Source organism: Sminthopsis crassicaudata, chromosome 1, assembly GCF_048593235.1.
Source record: "Sminthopsis crassicaudata isolate SCR6 chromosome 1, ASM4859323v1, whole genome shotgun sequence".
Lineage (NCBI taxonomy): Eukaryota > Metazoa > Chordata > Mammalia > Dasyuromorphia > Dasyuridae > Sminthopsis > Sminthopsis crassicaudata.
In genome coordinates this window covers 530,023,368-530,041,457 of record NC_133617.1, presented here as the reverse complement: position 1 = coordinate 530,041,457, position 18,090 = coordinate 530,023,368, and the positions used below count along the sequence as shown (strand labels likewise).

General features: G+C 36.3%; 1 protein-coding gene across 1 annotated transcript in view; it reads left to right on the top strand.

The window, feature by feature from the left end:
- EPB41L4B (erythrocyte membrane protein band 4.1 like 4B) overlaps window positions 1-18,090 on the top strand; it is a 221,204-nt gene that overhangs the window by 154,666 nt on the left and 48,448 nt on the right. Inside the window, exons 16-17 of the mRNA XM_074281837.1 lie at window positions 11,504-11,754; window positions 14,591-14,709. Coding sequence (XP_074137938.1) covers window positions 11,504-11,754; window positions 14,591-14,709 — 370 coding nt within the window. The remainder of the gene's footprint in view (window positions 1-11,503; window positions 11,755-14,590; window positions 14,710-18,090) is intronic.

Here is an 18,090-nt window from a genome sequence, read left to right as displayed (position 1 = left end):
GTTCCAAAAAAGCTATTCTTGTTCAATTCTTTTTCCATAAGATTGGCAGATTTTCTACACATTAAAACATTCTTATAACTAGAATGTGTTTTTATCATACTTGCCAATCTCCTGAATGTCTTTTGTTGTTGCTATTAATTGGTAACATCTTATTCACCTTGTTCCCAATTTATGTCCAATACAGAATCCTTTATGAACATAATCATATATATAATAAAGTTATTCCATAAGAATTTGCCTCATGTTGTGTTAAAACCTGTTTAGGATATCTTAATTCTAATCTTTTGATATCTGTGCCATCTCCATAAACAGTGAGTAAAGGAAGAAGAAAGAATAAGCATGTAAGTGTCTCCTGTGTGTCTGCACTGAGCTAAAATGATTTACAAATATCTCATTTGATCTTCAAAAATTTTAAAGCTTTTTATTTTCAAAACATATGCATAGTTTTCAACATTCACACTTGCAAAACCTTGTGTTCCAAAATTTTTCTCATCCTTCCCCCCACTCTCTCCCTTGGTTGGCAAGTAATCCAATATGCAGTTCTGTACAAATTTCCACAATTATCAAGCTGGACAACAAAAAATCAGATTAAAAAGGAAAAAAGTGAGAAAGAAAACAAAATGCAAGCAAACAACAACAACAAAGTGAAAATACTATGTTGTGATCCACCCTCAGTTCCCACAGTCCCCTCTCTCTGGGTACAGAATGGCTCTCTCTATCATAAGACCATTGGAACTGATCTTGAATCACTTTGTAGTTGCAAAGAGCCATGTCCATAAGAATTGATCATCTTATAATCTTCTTGTATCATCTTTGCATCATCATGTAATTTGCTTCATCCTGCTGATTGTTTCTTATAGAATGATAATATTCCATAACATTCATATACCATAACTTATTTAGCCATTTCCCAATTAATGAGCATCCACTCAGTTTCCAGTTCCTTGCCACTACAAAAAGGACTGTTACAAATGTTTTTGCACATGTGTGATCCTTAAAATCTTGAAGACTTCTTAATTCTAGTGTTTTCCTTCTGTTAATTATTTCTTCTTTGTTCTGTAAATAGCTTGTTTGCACATATTTGTTGTTTCTAGGTTTCCCTATTAGATTGTGAGCTTCTTAAGGTCAGGGACTGTCTTATGTCTTTGTATCCTCAGTATTTAGAACAGTTCTGGGCATATGATAGGCGTTTAATAAATCAATATTGACAGTTCCCATTATTATTTTCAATTTATAGTTGGGGAAACTGAGGCAAATAACTACAAAGTGAAGTGCCCAGAGTCACACAGCTAGAAAGTATCTGAGGTACAATTTAAACTCAAGTCTTCTGACTCCAAGGCCAGCATTCTAAATACTGTTCTAGCTGTTTGAAATAATCCTAAGGGACAGCTAAGTAATGCAATGGATAAAGCACTGGTTTTGTAGTCAGGATGACCTGAATTCAGATTCAGCCTCAGATACTTGACACTTAGCTAAGTCACTTAATCCCTAATTGCAAGGAAAGAAGGAAGAAATGAAGGAATAAAGGAAGGAGGGAAGGGAAAGTAAGAAAAGGAGGGAGGAAGAAGGAGAGAAGAAAGAAGGGAAGGAAGAAAAAAGAAAAGGAGGGAGGAAAAAAGAAAGAAGGAAAAGAAAAGAAAGAAAGGGATCCTAATTCTAATCTTTTGTCTGTAACATCTCCATACGCAGTAGCATGGTGTATCATTCTTTGGTATTTTTCATATCTCAAACTTTCATTAGTCAATCATATCCAGAATTTCTGAGAAAGAAGTTTTGTTTCAATAGACTCAGAGACTTCTATTAATTAAAGCTCTTAAAAAGTGTGAAGTGCTGCCCACCGTGGGAAATCTTTAGCTGACTACTGGAAGGTTGAATGTTGGGGATGTTGTCTCAAGCTTTGTTATTTGTGTAGGGATTAAATAAATTGACTGATCTCTGAGGTCTCTTCCAGTTCTGCTGTTATCTGAATCTATGATTCATTCTGTAAAAATCTAAGTGAACTTTCTGTCTTGCTATCATTTGTTGCATCTTAGTTTCCAAGCTTTTTTGTATGCATGAATAAGTTTTATTCTTATTCTAACACAGTACAGTCAAACTTATCAGGGTTACTTAGTGTTCCTTTAGTTACCCCATACTTCAAAAGAGCTTGTGCTTGTCATCCCTTGAACACTGGGCATTTTTCCAATGTTTCCACTCCATTTTATAGGGTGTGTTTATTTACAGGTAGTGGAGAGACTATAGGACAAAGGGTTCAAGAAACAATAGTGCTTCTAAGCATTGCTTTCATAGGAAGAGGCCCTGAAAATCAGCTTCATTCCAATGTCCCTAGTAGAAGCTATCACTTTCACTACCTTTCTATTTTAAAAGCATTCCCAGGGTTGCGTGCATATGGCCAATGGAAAAGCAAAAATCCTATCTGGAGCTGAATGTTACAAGCCAGAACAGTCTGGTCTTCCATGTTTGAACTAGCAAATATTTCACATTGTTGCAGCGCCTCAGGGTTTATAGTGTCAGATAGTACAAGTAGAATGGTAAGTCATGAGAAGTTAGGGAATGTTTCATTCTTCATCTCTGTTTCTCCAACACATAACACAATACTTTGCACATAGTAGGTGCCTAAATTTCTGATGAATTGAAAGCCTTATTATCGCCATCTTACAGATAAACAAAGAGGTTCAGAGAAGTGTCAAGGATGACATAGCCATTCTTTTTCCTAAATGGCAAAAAAGAAAAATAGTTCAATGATAGCAAAAGCTTCCTTTCTAAATCTCTTTGCAATTTACAAAGGACTCTTCCTCACTATAGTCATATGAGGTAGGCTGTGCAAATATCATCTCCCCATTTTGCAGATAGCGAACTCAAGGATTAGAGTGGCGAGTCACACAAGTAACAAATATAATAGGGATGGGATCTGAGCCCAACTGCTCTGGCCCCAAAGTCAGCATTCTTTCTACTACATGATCACTAACAAGGTTCAATTAAAAAAAAAAAAAATAGATGCAGGTTGAAGCCAGAACTTTTGACTTAATATAGACATCTTTGCCTTATACTATGCTCCCTAGGTAATTAAGAGATAAAGTCATTAGCCAATTTTTTCCCCTTGGGGAGCCTCCTAACTTCAAATAATTACAACTCCCATTTGTGAGGCATATTAATAACAATAGCTAAGGCTAAGAAAATAAGTAACTGACCCTCAATTACATGGGTAGTAAATATGTAGTATATTTACTCAATAAGTAGTTAAAAATGGACTTGCATCTAAATTTTTTAACTTTCAGATCAGTGATAAAAGATTTCTCTATTTTTTTCAGTCTTCATAATAAACCCCTGTATATTTGCCTTTTGTATTGATTGGTGGGTGATCCCCTGTAAAATTCCTATTAACACTATCAATAACTTTCTACCTGGCTGAATAGACTAAATCACTTTTCTGAATTCTTCTATTAGGTAGTCTTTCTACATTGCCTCTATATTTACATTTTTTTCTCACAGGAGCATAAGGATAATGTGGTGTTACTGTGAGATCCAATAATTTGTCTACCACAGGAAGGACCAAATTGTGATTCCCAGAATAGTAACTATTAGAAGGAAACCAGAGCTTTGACATCAATGGGAGCAAGTTTCTTCCACCCAGGTTACTTGAAACCTGGGGAATGGGGAGTTGTTTCTCCATGGTGATCACAGTGGGTAGTGCAGAATCAACAGAGTATTGTAATCAACAGAGGAGTGTGACAAACTATTGGGGAAGTGATTAGCAGCCCACCTGCATCTGCAGGATAGAAGTACATTCTTCACTTTGGCCCTAGGCTTCTGTCCTTTCCCTACCTCGATCTCTTCCCTTCCTTCTTGTGTTGGTGTGTCTATATATTGTAGATCAGGACTTCTTAAATTTTTTGCATTCATGACCACTTTTTTGCCCAAGAAATTTTTACGTGACACTGAATATATAGGTATATAAAATAGGTATACAAATACTGTCTATATTAGATTAACATAAATTTTACCATGTTTAACGTATATTGGATTACTTGTCATCTAGAGGAGGGGTGGGGAGAAGGAAGAGGGAAATTGGAACACAAGGTTTTTGCAAGAATCAATGGTGAAAAATTATCCTTGCATATGTATTGAAAATAAAAAAGCTTCAATTAAAAATAAATAAATTATAGGTGTACAAATGTTTGATGTCATAATTTTGTAACTCCCCCATATTCAATTAAAAGACCCCATGCACAGTTTAAGAAATTGCCGTATAGAAACCTAGGTGGCACAACAGGTAGCATGGCACACTTGGAGTCCAGAAGACCTGTATTCAAATTTGACCTCAGATATTTGCATTACATGTGTGACTCTGGACAAGTGATTTAAACTCTATTTGACCCAATTTCCTCTTCTGTAAAATGGAGATAATAATAATCTACCTAAGGGTTGTTGTAAGGCTATAAATATAATAAGCATTTAACAGTACTTGGCACATAGTAGGTGATTTGTCATTATTATTTGGTGGAGTCCTGGCCTTAGAATCAGGAAAAGCTGGATTCAAATCCTGCCACTTAATAGCTTGTGACAATGGGCAAATCATTTGAACTCTCTTTGCCTCAGTTACCTCATCTGTAAAATGAAGTTTAGACTTAGTGGCCTCTAAGAGTTCTTCTAGCTATGATGCTATAAGGCCTAAAGTGTTGTATAAATATTATTGTTGTTGTTATCACACAAATGAAAGGAGCCAGGGAAATTGCCTGCCATTGCAAAAGGGAACAGTCAGTTGATTCCCTCTGGTCTCCACCCTTGAAAGAGCTGTGATGATGGAGCAGAGTCAGTGTGAGGAGTTTTTGTGGCTAATCAATGAAGAGAAGCTGAGGCTGCAGTTGATAAGATGAGGCAAACAGATGTCTGCCTGAATCAGCAAATTATTCGTATAACAATTTGCCTAGAAAGGTAGAAGGAAAAGGTGACATAATGGGTAGAGCACAGAACCTGGGGTCAGGAGGATCTCAGTCCAAATCCAGCTTCAGACACCAGCTGTGTGTCCCTCAGTAAGTCACTTAACACTGTTTACCTCAGTTTCCTCCTCTGTAAATTGAGTTGGGCAAAGAAATGGCAAATTACTCCAGTATGTTCACCAAGAAAAGCCCCGAATAGGATCACGAAGAGTTGGACACTACTGAACTGATTGAACAACCTCGGAGATATTGAATTTAAGACTCAGGATCAGTGTCAATACAATAGCTTCATCCCAAGCCAGTGGGGGATATGACTTATTCACAAAAGATTATACACATGAAACAAGTACTCAGTTCCATAGCTAGTTCCTAGATGCACAGAGCCTTTTAGGTTTCTAATTCTCTGAATTTCAAAATGTGTGAAAGAGCAGATTCCCTTTAGAACAGGCCCTCTATAATTAGCACTTCTGGGCAGGCAGTGAGAGGGAAGGGATTGGGAAAGCTCACAGCAGGGATGGAAGGGGCCAGGTGGAAGAGGACTTTGGCTCTTGCTTCTCATTTTAACTGCTTATTCGTGAGCACAGTCATCATGTGTTTCTGATAGCTAAAAGGATGAAAATACTGTCAGATTCTCTGAATTTCAGTGCCCTGGGAGAAACCCTGCCTAGCTATCACTCTGTGGATCTCTACTTCCCCTAGAAGCCTAAGGCTTGGGACCTATGATATGATATGAGTTGTCACTAAGCATTCTCTATATTATAAACAAGCACTTATTAAGCATGAAGTGCCAGGAACTGCTCCCATTTCTCTTCCAAGCTAGCCCTCAAACAACAAAACTAATAAACTTTTTATTAAGTGTTGACTATGTACCAGGCACTATACTAAGTACTAAGGATATAAAAAGAGTCTCTGCCCTGGAGCTCAGCTTCTTAAATTGTGGTTTTGACCCCATATGGAGTTTTGTAATTTGAATGTAGGAGTCACAAAATTATAATTTATTATCATAAATGTTTGATTTACATAGTTATTTATATACCTATATATCCAAGGTCATGTAAAATTTCTCAGGCAAAAAGGTGTTGCAAATGGAAAAAGAAGCCCTGCTCTAAAAGAGCTGACCTCTAAAATTCTTTACTTTGGGTGGAATTTAGACCTGTGATTTTATCTGTGTATAGAACTGCCAGAAAGGAAACTTTACCAATATAGAGTTGAGAGCATTAAGAATTTAAGTGAATAGCTTGCGGCCCTCCAGTCTTATTTATATGTCAAAGGCAAGACTTGAGTACATGTTCTCCTGCTTCCTAGTCTATATGCTAGTATCAGGCAGCATCTCACATTTTTTAATACTTGCTAATATTTTACCAATTAGAGATTCATTTGAATTTAACAAGTATTTTAGCAAGTATTTTAAAATGCCAATATACCTGCCAGAATTAAAGGGATTTTAAGTAGTTCACAGCTTTATATAAATTAATTCAAATTGCTTTTTTCTTAAAGTCTAACTTTGAGATAATAGAAGACTTTATGAAAGTGGAGATATAACTAGGAGAAAGTTTTAGATAGACACTATTATGAGGGACTATGGGTAGTGAAGGGTAGCATTCAACTGCTTCCTTCTTAAAGCCTAACTTTGAGACAATAGACTTTATGAAAGTGGAAATGTAATGAAGAGAAAATAGTATCAACTTTTGTTCTAAGTAGATACTATTATGAGGGGCTATGAGTAATGAAGGGGTAGCATTCAATCCTAGAGAGGATTGAAGAAAATCAGTTCTAGGAGAAATGGAGAGAGAAAGAAAAGCAGAAAGAGAAAGAGAGAGAAAAAAGAGAAAGAAAGAGAGAGAAACAGAGAGAAAAAAACAACAAAAGACTGCAGAATAAGAAACAAAAACTAGTACTTCCAGATTATGTGACCAACAAGATGGAGGACTAGACATTTTCTTTGATCTTCACAATCTCTCAGATCTCTACAAAACATATGTAACAAAAGATAAAGTAATTTAATTGTTTGCATGATACAGAATCTGAAGAACCCAAAAGAAGATAAAAAGAATATGAACCAATGCCCAACTCGTGCTCAATCAGTATCACCTCCCCAACCAACCATCATATTACCAGAGTCAAAGCTAAAGATTGACCTAAAGACAAAATGTAAGCCCACACCCTGACTCCCTTTCCAGTGCCAGGGAATTACAGAAATTTATCGAGTTCACAAAGTACCCCAGCAGTATTCTGTGTTGCAATAGAACTCTGGAGGAGAGTTGAGGAACGGGATACATATCTGGGCTTGTAAGAGAGCTCAGCACTATATCCTGATACCTCACTCCTCCTATCAATTCCACAAAAATTCAAACTTAAAATGGTAGAAATGTTTGTAGGTTTGATAGGCAGGATGTGCTGCATTGGTGTGACAGCACCTTGTACTGCTGGACCTAAGGAACAGAGGGAATAAGACAGGACACCATATATGGAGTACCATATGGTATTCCAATAAATCTGAGGGTCAGAGCCTTGCATTCAGCTGAGGCTAGTTTTGTCCCCTGAAAAGTCACTTACGGCAGAAAATTAGGCTGATTTCCCAATGTGGGTGGAGGCTGAAATTCTTTGAGATCCAACCTCTAGGGAAAGCCCTATCAGAAGAGGAGTCAGAAAATAAGCAATAAGAGAAATAAGGGGTGGATGGGAGACTAAAATTACCAAAGATCTCAGGAAGACGAAACTGCAAAGACCTTGAAAATAAGCAAATGAATCAATGGAGAAGATATTAAAGGCAGAAGGAAATGTGCTTTCTAGATCTAATAAGCAAGTATAGACATCATAGAAAAATACAAAACAAAGGAAAAGGATTCAGCATCAAGGAAGCAGACATTTTTGTGGATTTTGAGAAGAACATAGAACTACAATGTGCTATTCAAGAGTGCTTTAAAAGAGAAATAAAAATTGAGAACAGAATTTATGGCCTATACAGCAGAAATAATTGGTGGAAGAAAGGAACTTGAATTTGTGGCAGCAAATCTCACTAAAGAAACAAAGAAGAGGACAATTGATTGGGAATGAAAATACACAGAAGTGAAAGACAATCGAAGAAGCAAAGCAAAAAGCAACAACATTAAAAGAAAACATGTTCTCTGTACAAAACTAATTATCTTGAAGACAGGGTATGTGGAGATAACTTAAGGATTATAGATTTCCCAGAAGAACACAAATTGAAAATTTCGAAAATCATAATGCAAGAAATAATACAAGAAAACTACCTGGGATCTCTGTAAACAGGAAAAAGGCACCAATTTTAAAAATCCATACCATAGATCATCTCCTGAAAAAAAATCCAAGACTACAAACTTAAAGTCACACACAGTGATTAATTTAACACCATTCCAGTTGATAATAATCAATAAATTCTGCAAGTGACAAAGGAAAAATCTTTAAAAACAAAGTCAAAACAGCAAAAGCTAACAGAGGCAACCTTAAGTTGCAAGTTTCTTGAAGGTCTTTTGCCTCTTTTTGTATTCACAGGGCTTAGGACCAGTGCCTGGCACATAGTAGATGCTTAATAAATGTTTATTGATTGATTGAAGTAGTGAATGGGAAACTGGACTTGAACTCAAGAAGATCTGAATTTACATAAAGGAGGGGAAAGGACCCATATGTGCAAAAGTGTAGCAGCCTTTTTTGTAGTGGCAAGAAACTGGAAACTGAGTGGATGCTCATCAGTTGGAGATTGACTGAATAAATTGTGGTATATGAATGTTATAGAATATTATTGTTCTGTAAGAAACAATCAGGAGGATTATTTCAAAAAGACCTGGAGAGACTTACATGAACTGATGCTGAGTGAAATGAGCAGAATCAGGAGATCATTGTACACAGCAACAAGATTATAAAATCATCAATTCTTATGGATGTGACTCTTTCCAACAATGAGGTGATTCAGGTCAGGTCCCAATGATTTTGTGATGATGAAAGCCATCTACTACCCAGAGAGAGGACTCTGAGAACTGAGTGTGGATCACAATATAACATTTTCATTCTTTTTGTTGTGGTTTGCTTGAATTTTCTTTTCTTTTTCATTTTTTTTCTTTTTGATCTGATTTTTCTTGTTCAATAATATGTAATAATAAATATATATGCCTATATTGGATTTAACATATATTTTATCATGTTTTTAACATATATTAGATAACATGCCATCTAGGAGAGGAGATGGAGAGAAAGGGGAGGAAATTGGAACACAAGGTTTTTCAAGGGCAATTATCCTTGTACATGTTTTCAAAATAAAAAACTTCAATTAAAAAAAAAAAGAAAAGAAAAGCAAGCCCTCATTGCATCAGCCACCTCCATGGTCCCATCTTCCCTCCATTCCAGTGGGTCTAGGATCAAGCCACCCGTCTCCTGAAATGACTCATTGCTGAGCTATCAGCATGTAGCTGCTCTCCCCTCCCACTCCAGGGACCCCCACTGTTTTTGCCCCAGGTGAATAGATGCATAGTTATGGTTTTGTCCTGCCATGTAGGAAGCAAATATTTGATTACTATCTCCACTCAGAGTTATTGCTCATTGCTTAGGGATTAGTTTTACAAGAATGGACTATTTCATCTAGAAACACAGTTGCATTCTTCACTGTAATCATATACACATGGATACAAAAACATCCACACGTACTGGCTCTGAATAGGGAATCACTTTAGCGAGAAGCCAAGCTAACTTCCTCAGGTCCTCCCTTCTCTCTTAGCAACAGAAAAGCATAAGCCATTGGAACAGGGAGAAACCTTAGCCAAGTGGCTCACGAAGAAGGATACTTTAACTCGGGGAGGGAAGAACGAAGACCGTACAATGGCAATGGGAATCAGAACTCTTATCTTCTGATTTCTGGTCCCGTGGGAGCCGCTTGGGAACAAGGACTGTCTCTCACCTTTCTCTGTATTGTCAGTGTTTAACTCAGTACTTGGAGTAGGTACTTCTTATTGTTCAGTCATATCACTCCTCTCTGACACTCTGTGACCCCACTGGGGGTTTCTGGCAGACATACTGAGTGCTAGGTAGACGGGAGTGTCCAGCCTAGAGTTAGGAAGACCTGAAATCAAATCTTCACAGATACTTAATAGCTTTATAACCCTTGGCAAGTCCCTTCACCTATTTGCCTCAGTTTCTTCGTCTGTAAATGAGCTGAATAAGGAAATGGCAAATCATTCCAGTATCTTTGCCAAGAAAATCCCAAATGGGGCCACAAAGAGTCAGACAAAGTGAATCAACTAAAAAAAAAAAAAAAAAAAAAAAACCCAGTATTGTGATTTTTTTTTACTATAGAGCAGTGCAACAAACCCAAATAAAAATGGAGATAGGAAGGAGACACTCAACCGTACATTAAAATCCCTATTGGTGCATATCAATTTAGAAAACTATATACTAACATTATCTCTGTGTTGTGATATTTTGTTGAATATTTCCCAACTACTTTTTGTTCTCTTTTTGTCTGTACTTGGAAGTTCTGGGGCCTCAGGACAAAATGCTATGTCATCTCTAATTTAGAGAATTGTCTGGGAAGCTGAGAGGTTAAATGTCGAGGGTTACTTAGCCAGTTTGTCAAAGACTGAAACTGAAAATGGGTCTTTCTGATTCCAAGCTGTCTCTCTATCCACTATACCCCATGCCTTCTCACTTTTGTGATTAATATTTCATTTCAAAGCATTATTGAATTTATAGTAGCCTTTTGTCATCATATATTTCCTTAATTAATTGATACAACTACTCTCTATCTACACATAGAGATTTACATGTGTATATATATATATATATATATATATACATATAACAATATATAAATATATACACATATGAAAATTGGTGTATATCCTATATATATGAAAATAACAACATTCATGTATACATTAATAAATGAAAATGTCTGTGTACATATGTATGCTGTGTGTATATAGATAGATAGTGTGTGTGTGTATCTCATAGAAGTGATGGTTGTTATTATTGTTGTTGTTTGTCCTTCCTTCTCAAAAAGGACCATGACTTCAGAGAGGTGATACCATGAGATGCAAAGGAATTGGATTTAAGTGAGAGGGGTTGTACAGGCTCACCTGCCTCACTTTCCCATCCAGAGCCAGCTGAGCTCAGTAGCCAGATGTAGATCATAATAACTGTCCTGGATGAAATGGGAGATCTCGGCCTTTTAAAGCTAAGGTCTTTAACAGGTCTCAGTTTGGTCCTTTCCTCCTAGATTTACTTATTTGATATTTTTATTAGATGAAAGAGGAAATTTTGATTAGATGAGATTGCATAAAGAGTCAATTGCTACTTAGCCTTCATCACTGAATATGTGTATTTGTGTGTGTGTGTGTGTGTGTGTGTATGCCCTCATAATTAGAATGATTGGGAGCCACTATTACAACTTAAAGAATGACACATTATCCTTAAAAAAAAAAAAAATCACTTCTTTCCTATAGCCCCTCTTCACTTGAGAAAAAGCAGTTACTCAGTTGGGGAAAAAACAGAGACCAGAATGTTGAGGGGTTTTGTTTGTCTAAGTTCTAACTTTTTTCTATTTCCTGTAGTTATCCTTTGCCCTCACCAGTGCTCAACAATTCTAATCTGCTGCTATTCAACATTGAAGAAAATGGGGGAACCCCATTTACCACCAAAGTACCAGGAAGACATCACCACCATCACCACCATCAGCACCAGCACCAACACCAGCACCAGCACCAGCACCAGCACCAACACCAACACCAACACCACTCCACTTATGGAATACCAGTCCCTCTTGAAAGCAAAGAGATGACTACCGGAATCCCAACCCCCAGTAGTAAGTTAATTAAACTTGACTATCTGGATCTCTTCTTTATGATTGGAATTCTGTTGTAAAGTGTCCCAAGATCAGAAAAGTGGGAGATGGCTAGGTTATGAAAGGCTTTGGATGCCAATCTGTATTTTGTATTTGATCCCAAAGGCAATAGGAAGCCATTGGAGTTTACTGGCATGTTGTGTATAGGAGCTGGGGAGGTGAAAAGTCATATCTGTTTTAGGAAAACTGCTTTAGTGGCTGAATGGAGAATGGATTTGAGTAGGGAGAGAGTTGAGATAGCAAAATAGCAGTTATGATTCAAATAGATCCCTCTCAATGCCAAATCCATCATTCTTGTGACTGTTTAATGGTTAAATTTAATTGTTTTATTTGATGACAATGGGGAAATGATGATGAGTTTGAAATATAAATACAAAATTCTCCTAAGACTATTGGGAGCTCTGACCCAAAAGTGGAAAAATAATTGGAGTGGGATGGACATTCTGTGTTCCTCAGGTTACAGAAGAATATGTTCTCATTTCTTTGCTGGGGCTTGTATTTCTTGACCTACTGGGACACAATGTGCCATTGTTGGTCTCAATAAATGACCACAGTGTACAGAACTCACTCGATCCCCTCAGGGAAGTCTGTCTTGGGTACTAAATAGTGCCAACTTCCATACCACATTCTCACTGTAGTGTTTCTAACACAGAGCTGATGTAATGGGCAAAGTGCTGTTTGGGTCATTGTACTGGCCATGACAATCAAGTTCTAGAAGAGTGTTCATCGGCTATGGACTCAGTTACTTTAGCCTTGTTATTAAGAATATAAATTATATTATAGAGACAGTGTGGCCCAGGGGATAATGGACAAGATGGGATAACCTGTGTTCAAATCCTGCCTCTGAATAATACTGTCTATGTATCACACACAGGTCTCTGAATCTCACATTTCCCCATGAAAATCTTCAAAGCTATATAATGGAAAGGAAGGAATGAAGCATTTAAGTAGCATGTACTACATGTTTACTATATGTGCTCAATGCTTTTACAAGTTTTATCTCATTTTTTCTTGTGCACCATGATAATTGTGAAAAAATATATATATATAGAAGAATTGTACATGTTTAACATATTACTTGATATCTAGGGGAGGGATGGGGAGAAGGAAGGGAAAATTTGGAACATAGAGTTTTGCATGGATGAATGTTGAAAATTGTCTATGCATGTTTTGAAAATAAAAAGCTTTAATAAAAATGAAAAAAAATCTCATTTGATCCTCACAAAAACTCTGTAAGGTAGATCATATTTTTTTTTTCATTCTACAATAGAGGAAACTGAAAAACATAGAGGTTAAGTGACTTGCCTAGAATCGTACAGCTAGGAAAAGTCCAAGACTGGATTTGAATTCAGTTTTTTTTTTTATTATTACAAGCTCAGCCTTCTATACACTGAGCCACTAACTTTCTCTTATAATTTCTGTGACTTATGTTGTGACATTGTTGACATTATTGATCTGCATTAGTTGAAGTCATTTTCACAAAAAGGATTTTCTAGAGGAGAAAGAGATAGAGACAGAGAGAAAGAAACAGAGACAGAAGAAAGAGAGGACCAGAAAGAGAGACACACACAGAGACAAAGAGACATACATACACACAGAGACAGAAACACAGAGAGAGGAAAGACAGGGAGATACACACAGAGATAGAGAGATAGAGAAAAACACAAAGACAGAGAGACAGAGAGAGAGAAAGGAGAATGTGTCATTTGGGTTCTCTCCCTGCCTCTGATACTATGACTTCAGTACCCTCATCTCTAAAACAAGAAAGTTGGATGAGATAGCTTCTAAAGTCTTTTTCTGCTTTAAAAGGCTATGATTCTAAGTTATTAATAACAATAAAATTTACACAGTGCTTTCAGGTTGACAAAGTGCTTTACAAATATTATCTTATTTAATCCTTACAACTGCCTTGTTACATAGGCAGTATTATTTCCCCATTTAACAGATGAAGAAATAGGCAAATAGAGTTAAGTGACTTGCCCAGGGCCGCACAAATAATGTCTGCTGCTGGACTTGAATTCAAATCTTTCTGACCCCATGGCCAGCCCCTGCCCTCCATACTACTTCCCGGTCTATGAGGCAAAGCCAATCTCAGTCTTGTGGGTTTTTTTTTTTTTTTTACACTCTTTCACTGCCTTTCCAGTTCCTCTGTTAAGAGACTTGGGATCTTTTCAAGATCTTTACTGATTTCTGGGAGTTGTAAGAAGATCTAGTTTATTCTAGAATTTCCAATGTTTCACCAGTAGAAATCTAGGGTCCAGAAGTATCCTCTAACCACTACCCAAAACTTCTCTTGAGTTCGAGGGATGTCCTGCCCTGGTTCAGCTAGTTAATCCTGATATCTCCCTAGAGCTCATTAAGAGATGGGGTTGTGGGTCAGGGGCAAAACGTGGCCAGGGTACACCCTTGATGCAAGCCCTGAAGACAGGGGGACCTGAAGTCAATCTGGCTACAGACACTTCCTAGCTGCGTGATCCTGGGCAGGTCACTTAACCTCAATTGCTGGGAAAAAAATAAACAAAACCAAAAAACAATGTTGGCCTCAGTTTCCTCATTTGTAAAAGCAGCTGGAGAAGAAAATGGCAAACTACTCCAGTATCTTTGCCAAAAAAAACCCAAATGGGGTCATAAAGAATAGAACATGACTGAAACAACTGAACGTCAAATGATTTCCTAAGTTTGTCCCAATGGTTCAGTTTAATGAGCTAATTTATTAATTACTTAAAATAGTAAATTAATTTAAAAACCTAATTTTTTTTCAAATTGCTTTACTCTATGAATTTTTTTTTCTCTTTAGAACTGAGCCCAGGACCTCCCATTCTTTACAACGAAGCTGCTGCCCACTTGAAGAAGATGGAAATGGAAACCTCCAAGGTAGCTTCCCCTTGGCCTGCTCTTCACATCAACATAAATAAGGTACAATGAAGCAAAGGATACACCTGATCATTTACTTTTCTGGATTGGAGAACACTGTCATTGTTCTAAACTTCTAATAGAAACTGTTTCTTCCCAGCTGGGAAGAGAGGCAAAGGGCAGTGGAGTATGCTTATTATTCATGGAACTCAGAGATCTGGGTTAGAATCCCATTCTCTACTGGGCAGAACTTTTCTTTCTTTTTTCTTTTTAATTAATAGTATCTTATTTTTCCAAATACATGCAAAGATAGTTTTTAACATCCTCCTTTGTAAGACCTTGTGTAACAAATTTTTCTCCCTCTCTTCCTCCTCCCCTAAGGCAGTAAGTAAATTGGTATAGGTTAAACATGTGCCATTCTTCTAAAAATATTTCCATATTTGTTACGCTGCACAAGAAAAGTTAAATCAAAGGAGAAAAACATGAGAAAGAGAAAAACAAACAACAACCACCAAAAAAAGGTGAAAATATTATGCTTTGATCTATATACAGTCGTCATCATTCTCTCTTGGAATGTAGATAGCTTTTTCTATCACAAGTCTATTGGAATTGGGCAGCTCTTTTCTGTAGCTGCTATCTCTTCTTAAAATGCAGATATTAAAACATTAATTAAATTAACTAAATTAATTAAAGCATCTCATGAGTTCTAAAGGAAGATATTTTGAAAATGTTAAAACATTATCCAAATGGAAATTATATATTTGTTAGGATTTCAATTAATTATTTTTTATAATGTTGACAGTCATTTTTTTCTAATAATATTTTATTTTTCTCAATTACACGTTGAAATGATTTTAATTTTTTTTTAAGTTTTGAGTTCTTAATTCTATCCCTTCATCCCTTCTATCTTCCTTTCCTGAGATGGTAAAAAATCTAATATAGTTTGTACATGTGCAATCATGCAAAATATTTCCATTATCAACTAATTATTTTTTCTTTTTATACTATTTACAATTATTTTATTTATTTTATTTTTTATACTAATAGCTTCTTATTTTTCAAAATACATGTAAGATAGTTTTCAACATTCACCATGCAAAACTTTGCATTTAAATTTTTCTCCTCTTTCCCTGCCTCCCCCCTCTTCTAGACAGCAACTAATCCAGCATAGGTTAAACATGTGTAATTCTTCTAAACATATTTCCACATTTATCATTCTGCACAAGAGAAATAAGATCAAAAAGAAAAAATATGAGAAAGAAAAACAAGCAAGCAAACAACAACAAAAATGGTAAAAATAAATAAATAAATAAATAAATAATATTCTGTTGTGATCCCCATTCAGTCCCCATAATCCTCTCTCTGGGTGCAGATGGCTCTCTCCATCACAACTCTATGGGAATTGGCCCTAATCATCTCACTGTTGAAAAGAGCCAAGTCCATCACAGTTAATCATCACATAATCTTATTGTTGCTGTGTACAATGTTCACTTGGATCTACTTACTTCACCTTTAAGACTCCAGGTCTTTCTCGCAGTTATTTTATTTTGCTTTCTAGTAATAATATTTTATTTTTCCCAAAGACATGTAAAAGTAATTTTTAAACTTTTATTTTAAGTTTTGAGTTCCAAATTCTATCCCTTCCTGCCTTCCCTTCTCCTTTGTAAGATGATTAGAAATCTGATAAAGTTTGTACATATGCAATCATGTAAAACATTTCCATATCAACTAATTATTTTCTCCCCATTTCACTCAGAGACTTTTACAGATTTAAAAAAAAAAAGAAAGAACAACTTGGTGTGTACTCATGTTTGCCAAGAATTCCTTCTCTGTGTGCATTCTGTGAATTCCTGAAGTGCTAACAGATAAGGAACTGAATGAAACTAGAGAAAAGCGTAGAAATCGCACTTATTCTTATATCCATGATCCTGGATGCAGACTGTAACAATGTTCCAAAGACCATATAAAAAGTTTCATTAAAAAAAAAAAAAAACCTAAAGTATTCTAAAACAAACAAACAAACAAACAAACAATCCTGGAGACTTGGACAACAGTATTTTGATGTCCAGCCAAAATGGCTACCCAATGAGTGCAGTGACTGCTCATTAAACTAAGAGACTTTCAAGAGGATAAAAAATGCATTTTATTCATCTTGTCTCCCTCAAATGTTCAATCTCTGATCTTTGAATGAATTTATTGAATTAATGTCAGTCTGTTTCTTCCTACATAATTTTGATTCCTTGATGCTGACTCCAGCTTGTTCAATTCAGTTCAATTCACTATCAACAAATATTTAAATCTCTGTGTGTGTGTGTGTGTGTGTGTGTGTGTGTGTGTGTGTGTATGTACACGCCCACACAGGTGCAGGTTAGGAGTGGGGTATGTGTGGAGAGTGAGTTAGGTGCTAAGATAAAAACAAAGTTTAGATAAGATATCTCTGGATAGTTCAGAAAGGAATTTTTGTTCCTCCTTTTCTGAAACCCTCTTTGTTGCCAAATTTGCACAATCTCACCTGCTGAGTTTCCCTAAATTTACTGATTTTGTTTTCATTATTGTTGTTTCAGTCGTGTCCAATTCTTGGTGACCCCCATTTGGTATTTTCTTGGCAGAAAATAGTGGTGTGGTTTTCCATTGCCTTCTCCGCCTCATTTTATAGATGAGGAAATTGAAGCAAACAAGATTAATTGACTTGCCCAGGGTCTCACAACTAGTAAGCAACTGCAGCTGGATTTGAACTCAGAAAATAAGTCTTCTTGACTCTAGACTGAATATTCTAGCCACTGAGCCATTTAGCTGTTCTAAACTCACTGATACCTTCCTCCCAACCTTAAATCCATACTTGATGAACATATATTATTTATCAGACCCTTTCAATCAGCTAACCCCATAATTCACCAGTGGCAGTCTCTAAGCATGGGAGAGGGAGAAATCCCCAATTTTGGACTGGGACCAGGATGTGTTCATGGCTTTCAGGATCTGTCTGAAGCCTTCCAAGTCTTGTCTGTTCTGTTTTATCTAAACAGTCATTTCAGGATATACTATCTATCTTTCTCTTACCCCCAAATGAGTGATCCCTTGGGATGTACTTTCCAAAAAAGTTAAGTAAAGCCAAAAGACTCAATTATCTTACTTCACAACATGTCCCAGGAATCACTTACCTCTTTGTCACAAATACACTGAAATTTTCACTCAGACTTAAACTCAGACAAATATGAGTTGGGCTGCACAGACTACCTGGGGCCTCAGTAAGCAGCTAGACTGAGACTTGAAATTTTTTAAATTTTATTTTATTCAATTAACAAATATTTATTTTCTTTCTAATTCCCTTTTAATTTCAAAACAAAAAGGAAACCTTTGTAAAAATATGATTATCAAGCAAAACAAATTTCTACATTGATCATGTCTAAAAGTATATGCTTATTCTACATCTTGAATCCATCATCT